This window comes from Sphaeramia orbicularis, chromosome 3 (genome assembly GCF_902148855.1).
Source record: "Sphaeramia orbicularis chromosome 3, fSphaOr1.1, whole genome shotgun sequence".
In the NCBI taxonomy this organism is placed as follows: Eukaryota; Metazoa; Chordata; class Actinopteri; order Kurtiformes; family Apogonidae; genus Sphaeramia; species Sphaeramia orbicularis.
Genome location: NC_043959.1, coordinates 26,791,596 through 26,804,542, shown reverse-complemented (window position 1 = coordinate 26,804,542; position 12,947 = coordinate 26,791,596). Strand labels below are relative to the sequence as shown.

General features: G+C 35.6%; 1 protein-coding gene across 3 annotated transcripts in view; it reads left to right on the top strand.

Annotated features, from left to right (window-relative positions):
• Positions 1-12,947, top strand: part of ano1a (anoctamin 1, calcium activated chloride channel a) — a 127,456-nt gene that overhangs the window by 49,319 nt on the left and 65,190 nt on the right. For all 3 annotated transcript variants that reach the window (XM_030127162.1, XM_030127153.1, XM_030127145.1), the window contains exons 4-5: positions 1,545-1,643; positions 4,333-4,484. In XM_030127162.1, the coding sequence (XP_029983022.1) occupies positions 1,545-1,643; positions 4,333-4,484 (251 nt within the window). The remainder of the gene's footprint in view (positions 1-1,544; positions 1,644-4,332; positions 4,485-12,947) is intronic.

Sequence of the window (12,947 nt, the reverse complement as noted above, 5' to 3'; positions counted from 1 at the left end):
TATGGAAATCATGGGTAAAATCTGATATTTTAGGTTCATTATCAAAAAATACATGGACGGATTTTGTCATTTTAACTTGTTACCTTCTGTTTTGTCTGTGTTGTGATCATAATTCTTATTTTATGTTAGTGGTTGGTGTAAACTGTTTAATTTATTGATCTTTCAGTATTATCACACATTCATAAAGACAGCGGTCCTTTAAAACACTGTATTATTTCACAATCATAGCTGCAATGATTAATCATCAGTAATTTCAGCAATAAACAGTAAGAGAAGATTTAGTTTAGTTTTCAAAGTTGATTTGTTGGACGCAACAAAGTCAAAGATATGAGGGACTTTAAGAAAGGCCCAACTGTGCATCTCCATTTATACTGTAAATCTACAGTCACGGAAAAAAAAATTATTAGACCACCCTTGTTTTCTTCAATTTCTTGTTCATTTTAATGCTCAGTCCAACTAAAGGTACATTTGTTCGGAAAAGTATAATGATAACAACAAAAATAGCTCATAGTGGTTTAATTTCAGAGCTGATATCTATCCATTTTCCATGTTTTCTTGATAATAATCAAAATCACTTCAGTTCCTACATCAATATCTATGGCATTGTGCTGACAAAAACAGTTCTTTTAGGCATTCCATGTTTTCTTTTCAGTCTTTTTTAGTCACATGATACACACAGGAGTTAGCACTTGATTACATAACCATTGTTTTTGATGACTTTGATGGTCTAATAATTTTTTTTCCATGATTGTATGTATAAATTCATGATTCATGAATGAGCTCAGAAAACTGGCCTGTTTTTAGCTTTGTGACAATGCATTATCCAGCAAATCCAAGAGGAGTTTAAAGAGTTTCAAAAAGTTATAAAATTATATTATGAAGGGTAACTAAAGTTATCAGAAAAATGTGGAGTGAAAGGTATTAAATTTGAATCTGAGATGTAGTGGAGTGGAATTATAGTTTCAGAAAATGGAAACACAAGTGTCTTAAATTGTATAAAACTCTCTTATTAAAAACTGTTGATCTGAGGTGCTGATTATGCAATATTTTGCATTCGTCTGAATCTGTTGGTGGCAAAAGGGAGTTTTCGATAAAATAAGTTTCATTTTCTGTATTCCTAGAACCAAAAACAAGCAAAGCAGAGGCAATAGAACATGTTTCATTTCACAGTAATGTGTCTAAAAGCTTAGGAAGTGTCATTTATACTGTAAATCAGCTTTGCATTAGTTGAACCAGTTGTGCAGTATTTCTGTATCCAGACAGGTCAGTGTCTAGCTGGGTGTGAAGTGAGTCTGGCCGTGTACGAGTGGTTTTACATAACTGTGGAGGCTGCAGAGAAAATCTAATATGCAACAACAAAGACACGAGTTTGGGGATTTACTTACATTTAATACAGCCAACCGTGCAGCCTTTCATCTAACAGAGAAGCTGGAATTTGCGTTGCCATTTATAGCAGCCCGATTATTTACACAAAACTGTCCCTGATTCTGCTGTGGCTTCACAAAATTTAGTCTTCAAATGTCCAATTTTTGGTTCTGTTCCAGACTAAGATCCCTGGAATTGGCTTTCTGAAAATCCACGCTCCTTGGAACGTCCTTTGTCGAGAGGCTGAGTTCATGAAGCTCAAAATGCCAACAAAGAAGGTACTTTGCACATCAATGACTGGTCTCATTAATGGATCACATGTATTTAAAGTTGACTTAACTAACTCACAAGCTGATGCATCGATCGTTGAAAAGTGTCAAGATGAATCTTTCCTGTTAACCTGTCTGTGATGGGTTGTTATAACACACCATTAAGTCCATTTGTAGTGACAGTTATATTGTTCTTATAGTGACAGTTAGATTGAAATCCAGTGGGAGTGCAAAACGCATGAATAATAATTTAAGGTGTTTATTAATACCTAAACTTTCTACTTTATCTCATCTATTGGAGTGCATTCTTGTTTTCTTAGTGCTTTTAATATTTTTCTTTTTTTTTTTCTCTACAATATTTAAATGAATTTTCAATTATTTGACTTATCTTAATGCAGTGTGTGAAGCTCACTCTCAGGGGATGTAAAAGTTTCATTACTGGTAATGACTGTTCACATAATTATCTTGTGTGTGACAAAAGATAAAAAAGTCTAATTTAACAGCTACATTGTGCCTCATTATAATTTGTACTGTCTTGTTAAAATCAAAAATATTCTGCTGAATATAGAAAGAAAAGAGTATCTGACTCTGAAAGGTGTTCCACAGGGTTGTACTTATGGCCCTGTAAACATTTTCATCAATAATTATCACAATGAAAGTGAATTATTATTTCTTTCTGTTTAAAGGCTGATTTTTGGTCCTGAGATAGAGCGAATACTTTTATTAAATTGGAGTAGTCGAAAAAGACAAGATGTAAAATGTGAAACAAAACAAAAGTTACATAAAAGCCAAAATTGTGTATTAATTCTACACATACTTCCTGGTGTTGCAATTTTGTGCTTATTTTGTTCATTTCATGAATTTTGAAGTAAATCTAATAAAGTGAGCATAATGTAAATTGTTATACAGCAAGATAAAACTGACATAAAATATGTTAATTTGTGGTTTTATACACCTATTTATGGATCTGACACTGACTTACCAAACCACAAAAAGTGTCAGGGAACATGTAAAACAATTTTGATTAGCAATTGTGTATTCAACGTCAGAATATATGTACAATAAAAAATAAAGAGACGACATTGAAACATATGGTGTTTTAAGTGAAAATGGTCAAAATAAACCCCTGAAGATATGTATTGTCGTAAAAAATAATTATCATGCCATAAAAATGCATCAGGATACTGAGAATGGTTGTTTTATTGTCTAGTCTTAATTTCAGCACAATAGGCTGAAGTCATGGTGGTTACACCCACTGAGAAGTACACAATCTGTAAAATGACAGTGATCAATGGGAAAATGACAAAAACACATACAAAAATCCATATCTGGAAGAGATAGAGCTGTAGTGTGCTTCCTGTCTCCTATTGTCTTCAATGTAACAGCACAAACACTGTTTTAACTGTGGTAAACTAAAGGCCTGCAGCCAAATACCTGTAATAGTAGAAGCTATATGTAAGTCACTCCAGTTGGCCTTAAGTAAACATAAGTGGCATAGTGTGTGTTTGGTGTGTCTCTCATGCAGTTTGTTAAACGTGGGAGAATGTACAACCAAGTGGCAAGACTTCTGTATATATTAAGGCACAGGTGTCAAACTCTGGTTTTAGTTGTTTCCCTCTTCCATCACACCTGGTTCAATTAGTGATCAGCTCATCATCCAGCTCTGCAGAAGCCTGATAACAATGTAATGGCTTCCAGGTGTGATGGAAGAGGGAAATATCTAAAACATGCAGGATACCGGCCCTCGAGGACCGGAGTTTGACACTGGGACAATGTTCAGAGTGCAGAATTCCACAGGATCACAGCACTCAACTGACAAAGAACTGAGAAGTCACACAACACACTACCGCATCTATCTAACATGTAGCTCCGCCCACCTTCTCCAGCCTCCAGAGCAAAGAACACCCTAAACCAACATATAGAGTATTTACAACAATATTTCCTATTCTGTACTATATACTATCACTAATTTGTTGTTTCTTACATCAGTTGCCACAGTACTGTGGTAGCAAAATTCACAAAAGAATGCACTGAAGTATACGCCATATATCACCACAGTACTGTGGCAACAAGAGGATAATGAGTTTAAAAAAAAGGGGGGGGGGGGAATGAGTTAATGTAACAGTATCCCTGATTGGCTCTAGTACAGATGTTAACATTTGATTGGTCTGTGGCAATAGACAAACCGATATTTTGTGCCACAGTACTGTAGCAGTAGCCATTGCCTAATTTCTATGCAGATGATACGTTATGTTTCTGTTTTTTTACAACAGGGTAATAGCCCTAATTAATGAACAGACTTGAGTGTGGACACAACTAGTTGCTTTTCTTTTGACAACAGGTCACTAGCAATACTTTTTATACACTGTATTTATTAGTTTTAAATATTTATATAAATACCAAATTTGGCATTTTCTATTAGATTTTATTTCTCACTTCTGGTTTCTTTCTCCCTTTCTTGCTGCTGTCAACTGTGAAATTTCCCATTAGTGGGATCAATAAAGTCTTATCTTATCTTATCTTATCTTATCTTATCTTATCTTATCTTATCTTTATCTACTGCTGTAATTGAAGCATGTTAGATTCATGTCGCTATAGATTATTTTAAATGTATTTATGGTTTTATGCTGCTGTTTCAGTCTCTCTTAGAAATAAAAAAGACTGTGCATAACCATACTATTATTTTCTCTCTCCTCAGTTTTACGATGTAAAACAAGGCAGTAACGTGGTGGAAAAGATCCGACTGTTTATTCACAAAGTCACAGCTCCTCTCCATCCAAAGGTGGACGCCAACCGGCCACAAAGCATCAAATCACTCTCTCACCCTTTCTCCAGAGAGAAACAGCATTTGTGAGTTCAGTGTTTCTCTCTTTCTATCTCTAGTGTAAAAATTAGCAGATGGAGTGTGATTCTGCATAACAACCAGCCATATACGGGTACATGCAGCTGAATCTGGATTTGACATTTAGCTGGAAAGAGTAAGAATGCACCTTATGTGTCACGCCTCATATGGAAACACTGAACACATAACCACTGCAATGGTAGCACATTCCACTACCAAATGCTTTGCTGCATTTAATCATATAAATCATATAATAATAATAATAATAATAATAATATTGGATTAGATTTCTATAGCGCTTTTTTGGCCACTCAGTGCTTTACATTATTGACCCATTATTCATTTGCTCTCACACTCCCCCTCTACACACTAATTAGATAGATATATTGACAACCTGCAATAATCACAATTGAGTAATCAGGGCCGTTTCTAGCTTCATGGGGGCTCTAAGCAAGATGCTGTTTGGGTGCCCCTAGATTGTCAAACTACAATGAAGAGATTCCTAACCCTTTAGATGGTCTACTGAGATGCCACAATCTATTACACTTCATGAGCAAAACAGGCTACAGCTGAAATTAAACATCGAAAGTTGAGCCACTCAGGCAAGTTAAACTGATATAAAACTGTGATACAAGGAAAACAACAATTCAACAAAAAAAAAAACCCTACTAATAGAAAATGTGTGGCGAGTTGACAGCGACAATCCCAATCCATGAAAGACATGACAAACTGTGAAGCTGAAACTGAAGCACTGTGGTACTGTTTATCTTTCAAATGTTCATTGTGGTCGGTTTCAGATGCTGCAGCTCTTTCATAATTCTTAGTTTGAGTTATTGTTTGTTCAGTATTAATTGTCAGCCTTATAAATCCAAGCTGGACTGACTGTATATATACTGACCAAGGAAAATAGAATTCTCACTTTGTGCAGTAATCTACTCCTGGATTTTCTGCCTCCGTCCATAATAATATATATTATATAGCCTAAATGTAATATATAATTAATGTTTATTTGCAACATAGTATAGCAAACTATTACATCAGGCATGTCCAAAGTCCGGCCCGGGGGCTAATCATGGCCTGCGGTCAGATTTTATATGGCCCACAGCTTCAGTTGTAGAATGTATTATTTATGGCCCACTTGGACTGTTGAACCGAGTACATGAATCATAAAAGGTTCCAAATGCAGTTTCTCCTTCCACCTCATGGTGGCAGCACCACTCTAACTCTATCTGGCTCTGTGACCTTGCCGTGAACCCTTTTCGCTAATTTCTAACCACGGCGCCTGTAAATGAAAAAACGGAAGTTGACAGTGAGGGCCGCCGCTTCCAGGAGAGATGGGAATTACAATTTGTTTTCACTGAAAATCGAGGTGATTGTGTTTGCCTAATTTGTCTACAGACTGTTGCCTTGTTTAAGGAATTCAATGTAAAGAGACACTAGCAGACAAAACAAGCTAACGCATACGACAAGCTAGCAGGGAGTGAGCGCTCCGAAAAAGTGAAGCAAATTCAAGCTGCTTTAAACTCCCAACAGTGACTGTTCATGTGAACCTGGGAGTTCAGTGAATTCACCACCAGGGCAGGCTACTAAGTTGCCAGGTTAGTTGCCTCTAACTGCTGGTGTTGTGTACTTGTAGGTGTGACACAAATATTACTTTCTGAATGATTTTGTGAAAGACAAGAGTAAGAGTCATATGTTTTCATCTTAAATGTTAACAGACTGTGCATTACTGAGTAATATATGTGTAATGACTACTCATATAAGTCATGTTTAAAATGAATGTGGGGTTAAGATTTTTATCAACTTGTTGGATGTTTAAGATACTCCACACAGTTTGTTCTATGTTATCTGACTCCAGATGTGAAAGGAAGGCAGAAATGTTTTGGTTTTTTTTTTGTTTTAATTTGTTCACACCTGAGTGGCTTAGATTTGGTTACACTGCCATTTAAAAAAATAATATTGTGACAATGAAAATGAAATTGTTGTAGAACAGCGCATTTATAAGTAATTTTTACTGTTTAAAAAATGTCCAAAGGGACCGCTGGCCCCTGGCAATCTCCACATTATCAGATCTGGCCCTCTTTAAAAAAAGTTTGGACACCCCTGTATTACATGATCAAAAACTAATTAATTTTAGCAAAAAAAAAAGTCTCAGTTTCTAATGTCTGGGGCCGCCAGAAATTTGTGATGTTAAAATGGGGTCACAAGCCAAAAAAGGTTGGGAACCACTGCTCTAGATGTCAATAAATAAAACAGATTTTGAGTGTACATTAAAAATGTTTAGTTTAAATAAGAAAATACAACTGCTGAGATAACTTCTTTTTGATGCCATTACGGTGTTTGTTTTGTTTAATACTCTCACTAACGGGAATAGTAGGTGGGTAGCTGTCAATCATTCCCATCATACCTGTCGACAGCTACATCACTAACTGTGTGACAGTGCGGTCCAACAAATATGACGTAATAATTCCACAAATACGCCAACCACAACTTATCATTGCAGCTTATTTTATTTATGTCCTACATTTACTTTTTAAGTATATAAGGGATGTAATAAACATATGAGATAGCTACAGATAAAGACAGGACATTGTAATTTTCATCAAATGAGGCTGAACATGCAGTGTTGGGGCCCCCTGGCGGCGTGGGGGCCCTAAACATTCGCCTAGTTCACCTAGAGCAAGAAACGGCCCTGTGAGTAATGATATTCTGTTACATCCCTGTTGGGTCACCAATCATTATTTAAATCTAATATAATCACTACCTTGTGTTGCTTTTTAACACGAGGCTGGAGGCAACAGATGAAAATTAAACCAGCTGGCTACCTCTGGATCATTTACTTTTATTAATTTATGGTCATTTAACCTCTGTCGATTGATGAGCATGGTCCCTGTCAAATAGAGCTTTAAATGAAATGTATTGACTGTAGGTTAAGTGAAGGCTACAGGCGTCTGTTATTTGAAGCAAAAAAAAAAAAAAAAGAAGCTAATTGAAAAAACTCTGACAGGCAGGAGTGAATGTTAAACCAGGAAAGCATATTGATCTCATTTACTTAGCCATTTATCTTAAATTTAATGGGATTTTGTGATGTGATGATGCTAAATCTGCTAACGTGGTCATCTTAACAACTTTGTCACGTCAGTGTTGCCACCAGTGGTCAAAGATCTGGTTAAAGAGCAGATGTCAAAGAAAGAACAACACCACGTAGCATATGTATATTACCTACAGAGTAGACTGTAATAGTCCCAGTGTTTGATGTAAATGCATGTGAACAATACAGAAGAGGATTAGGGCCACTGGACAAAAAAAAAAAATTCAAATTAAGGTCCAATATATATTTTTTATTATTATTATTCTGAGAAAAAAGTCAGAATTCAGACTTTTTTCTCAGAATTCTGACTTCAATCTCAGAACAATAATAAAAAATGTATATATATATATATATATATATATATATATATATATATATATATATATTTAAAATAGACTTCTATAAAAGAGGATCAGGGCCACTGGAAAAAAAAGTTAAATTAATGTCCAATGTATATTTTTTTATTATTATTCTGAGAAAAAAGTCAGAATTCTAAGAAAAAAGTTAGAATTCTGCCTTTTTTTTCTCAGAATTCGGCCTTTTTTCTCAGAATAATAATAATAAAATATATATTGAACCTTCATTTTTATTGTTTCCCAGTGACCCTAATTCTCTTCCGTAGAACAATGACAAAACCACAAAGGTTTCATGTTAAAGTGACACACATATTAACCCATAAAGACCCAAACCTCCAGCAGTGACCAAAAGCATCCACTGATCTAAAATGTTTAATACTTGTTGATCCATTAATCCTATCAATACATGGAAATAATTGGTGTAAAATACAGTTTGTCATCTTTTCCTGGTCATCAGATATGACCCATTTGGACGTTCAGAGGCTCTGTAGCGTGGAAACACTGTCATCTTCTACAACATTGATTCACCAGTAAAACCCATGGAGTTGGATCAATGACAGTGGATGGACACACTTATTTTTACATTTGCATATTGATGTCTTTGCTGAAAAAGTCGCTTTTTTTCAGTTTTCTGTTATGACATAATAACCTTTGAATTAACTCTGAGTTTTAATGGACATCTAAATAAAATATAGGAAATTTAATACAGGATAATACATGATTTACAGTGAAAAGTGCAAAATCTGGAGTATAATATGATAGTAAATGGTGATAAATCACTTGAAAAAGGTTGAATAGAGAGAAAAATCCATCAGGGAACTGTCACAAAAATAGCATTGGGTCTTTATGGGTTAAACATAAGAAGTCCTCAAGGTTACCACAATAACCAGTCACTCAGAGGACTGCAGGTAATGTCAAAGGGCTCACTCATACTGACAAACCCATTATCCAAACCCTGGTATGTCCCATTAGCACTGTAGAACTGCTGCTTAAAGCCTCTTGTGTTAGATTTCCAGGACTTGGTATCAGTCTTTTTTCAGGTCACAGTGGGAAGCTGTTTAAAGGTCACTGAAAAAAACTGTTTTATATAGCAGACAGCAGACCTTTTTATTGACCTTTCTATTCGTATTTACTCTGCTGCCAACCAAGGATTCACCGGTATCACCTATCAGCATTTGTCTGTTGTGTTATGTTAAAGGTTGTTTCATAAATTTATAACAATCTATTTTAGTGCTCATACACAGATAGTGATAAATCGTTGAATGACTTTCAGTTGCAGTTGCAGTTGCAGTGTTAGCCTTTTTCTGTACATAAAAAAGGATTCTTTGCTTCCCTGGCACACAACAGTGGGATAAATAACATTAGCTATTAGCCAAATCACTCAAAATATTAATATGGACCCAGAATATCACAGCATCCATACTTCGAACAATAGTCAATATATCTGGAATGCTGCTACAAGACGTTGATATTAATGAAGGATATGGTGAAACCAAGGTTGTTGTCATTCACAGAAACTAACGAAATGACGAAAACTAGAATTGAAAAAGCATTTTCGTTAACGGAAATAAATTGACACTATAATTAAAAGAAAACATTATAACTAACTGAAACTGTATTGTGTGCTTACAAAACTAACTAAAACGTATACAAATTATGGATAAAATTCCCTTCATTTTCGTCTTTATTAATGTCGGGTTGATATGAAATTGATTTATTTTGCTCTAGCAATTTTAGCTGGCGGCACTATGTGACACTTCACGGTCCGTCACTTCTCGTCACTTGTCGTTTAGAGCCAGTTTCTCATCCCCACTCTACCTGAAAACATGGAGACAAAAGTTGGGAGAAAGCAACAGAGTCCTGTGGGATTTCTTCGAATATGATGGCGAGGAAGATAAAAGATATGAAAAAACTAAAACTAAGCATTTAAAAAAAAAAGAAAGAAAACTAATAAAAACTAGCAAACCTGCTCTAAAAACTAATTAAAACAAACTAAATTAGAGAGAAAAAAAAGTCAAAACTAGATAAAACGAAACTATAATAAAAAATCTAAAACAATCCTAACCTTGGGTGAAACTAGTGGAACAGCTCGAAAGTGAAGCCAGTACAGTTTGTTGAAAGTGTAATACCAGTAATAACCACTAGAGGATGTGTCTAAAAAGCCCTAGCTCCCATGGACTCTGAAAATAATACGTCTATTTTTTTTTTTTTTTGCCCAGGAGTCATTCTGGTCTCATGCATTTTTTGGATCCACTGATAAGACCCTCTAATAAGTTTTCTGGTCCATCTTTATTTAACTTCCTTAATAAGAACTCAGGTTGTGCAGAGGGCTTTGATTGACAGGAGTGATTGACAGCTCACTTTCAGAGTTTCTGTCTTCCTCCAAAGCACCTTGATTGTAATTGTGGTTACACTTATAAGACTGTCAACTAATTTTATTACACAAATGTTTCATGATGATGTTGTTTAAAATGTCAGGAATTCAGACGTTAGCATTAACTCACCTCTGACCCCTTAGGCTCCTGTAGCTCCGCCCTTTTGTCCAAACATGGTCATATCTTGCTCCAAAAAAGCTGTGATGGCTGCTGTTGCCTTAAAACAAATGTCTGACATCCTAGTGGCTCAGTTCACTTCTTATAAGCTCATATCAAACCCTCAACTGCCAAATACTTACACTACCAGTCAAAAGTCTGGACTCACCTTCTCACTTAAATGGCATGAAATGGACCGCAGATGGTCAGCAAGTGCTCAGCATCACTGGGAACTCCATCAAGACTGTTGGAAAACATTACATGTGACTACCTGCCAAGAATGTGCAAAGCAGTAATAAAAGCAAAGGCTGGCTATTTTGAAGAATCTAAAATGTAAAACATGCTTTGAGTTATGTCACACTTTTTTTCAACTATATAATTCCGTATGTGTTCATTCATAGTTTTGATGCCTTTAGTGAAAATCTATAGTGAAAATTTATTTATTTATTTCAAACATGCAAAGAACAAAATAAAACAAAATGAAGTAAATTAAGACAAAACAAAAACAAAATTACATTTAAATTAACAGAATCTATCTTCAAGTACGTGCAAGTCTGAATTTTGCATGGTCGAAAAGGAGTGGGAAGAAGTATAAACTTATTTAATCTAACCCCTCAAGTGCTTTTACACCTTTATCACTAACTTAACACAACAATCAAACAGTACATTTTTACTAATTTTAGCATTCAACCACAACAAAGACATAATGCAGTAACTGAATTATACACAACAACATGATCATGGCAGTACAGTCATACAAACAGACTCAACAATTCAACAGTTTTCTTCAATAATTACAGCATATTTATCAATACAACATCATCCATAAATTAACAGCCCTCATTGTTGTTATTAAATACTGTACCTCACAAGAATCAATTTAATTATCAATCAGTTTATCAATTTAGAATAAATGGCCATGAAAATAAAGAAAAACCAGGTGCGTCCAAACTTTTGACTGGTGGTGTGTATAGAAATCGCTGTTTTGCTTTGTTGAGGGTTGATGAAGTAAATAAAGTGTGTTGATGCAGAGGCAGCAGTGATCTCAGAGGTCGACCTAAAACCGACTCAAAATAATTATATTCATGCATGAAAATATGCCCAAACCCAATAATATGACAGATGTAAGAAATCCTGCAACAAGATGCCATGAGGACTAATCCTCTCCAGATGACAGATCTGTTTTTTTCTGTGTAACTGTACAACTGCTGTCACACTTGTCTGACTATATTTTCCACATACTGTAGATACAAGATTTATACAAGCAGACAAGTACTGTTTATATCAAGCAGTATTACAAACTGCAACATAACAATGTGAAATCTAACCAAAAAAACAAAACAACACCGTGATTATTAAGCATTTTAAATAAAATCATCCGCTCTAGTTCTATAACTTACGGCTCTGCTTTCATATTTGATGTAATTTCTCCTCTGAGCTGAGGTAAAATTGGAATTGGCAGCTTCAGCAACACAGTGGCTTGATTGTTCGATGCTGCAGGGATTTAACAACCTCAGAGGTGTAAATTGGGCAAAAAAAAACAAGCCAATCACACTGTCTGATTAGAGCACGGGAGGAAAGCTCCCCTGCCGCATCCTGCTGAAACTCCCATCACTCAGCGTTCTCTCGCCTGAGCAAACAAACACAATCACAAAAGCAAATTTACATTCTCTCAATCACTGTTGTCAGAGGATTGTGAAACTGACAACATGAAGCATTTACATTGGCTACGTGGATTAAGTACGGACAGAAGTTATGACTTAACCGCGGCTTTCTGTTCAGTCTGAAAATACAGGCGCACCTTGAAAGGCGGTGATCAGAGAAGAAGGAAGTCTTGGCATGAATGCAGGGCAGCTGAGATGTATGGAGGAGAGAGTGGGCAGTGGACGGCTATATTTACAGCTCTGACTAACAGCTAGCAGGAGATCACCCTCCACATCTTCTCCATCACTTAATCTGCAGCCGTTCTTACTGTATAAACACACAGGGCCAGTTTGAGAAGATTAAGTCCAGCTGTAGATTACAAATGGCCTATTAAAAGACATTAAACCAATCTGGATTTATCTGTCAAATGCAAATATTAGACGTGACAGGATTTCAGTGGAGAGGCAAAATATTAAATTTTAATATTTATAATTATACCAGAGTCATAACTTTACAGAGGAAATCCACTATTTGATTGGTGTTTATGTTAAGGTGTATAAAGTCCAGCAGGTGTCAGAGGTGTTTGAACAAAAAGCATCAAAGGGAAAGTCTTTCACATTCTACACGTAACACTTCTGTTCAGATTTAAAACAAAAAAAAATGTATTAACAGTTTGGCACTTGGTTTTCTGTTATGTTAAGGCGTATGAAGTCCAGCAGGTGTCAGAAGTAGTCGCTTTTCCATTGACCCTCAAATTGCGCAATTTACCTAATGGAAAAATAGCAATTTCACCAAAACTCTAATTTTTCGATTAAAAGTTTTGGCGCTGGCAAGAGGTGGTTTTTCAGG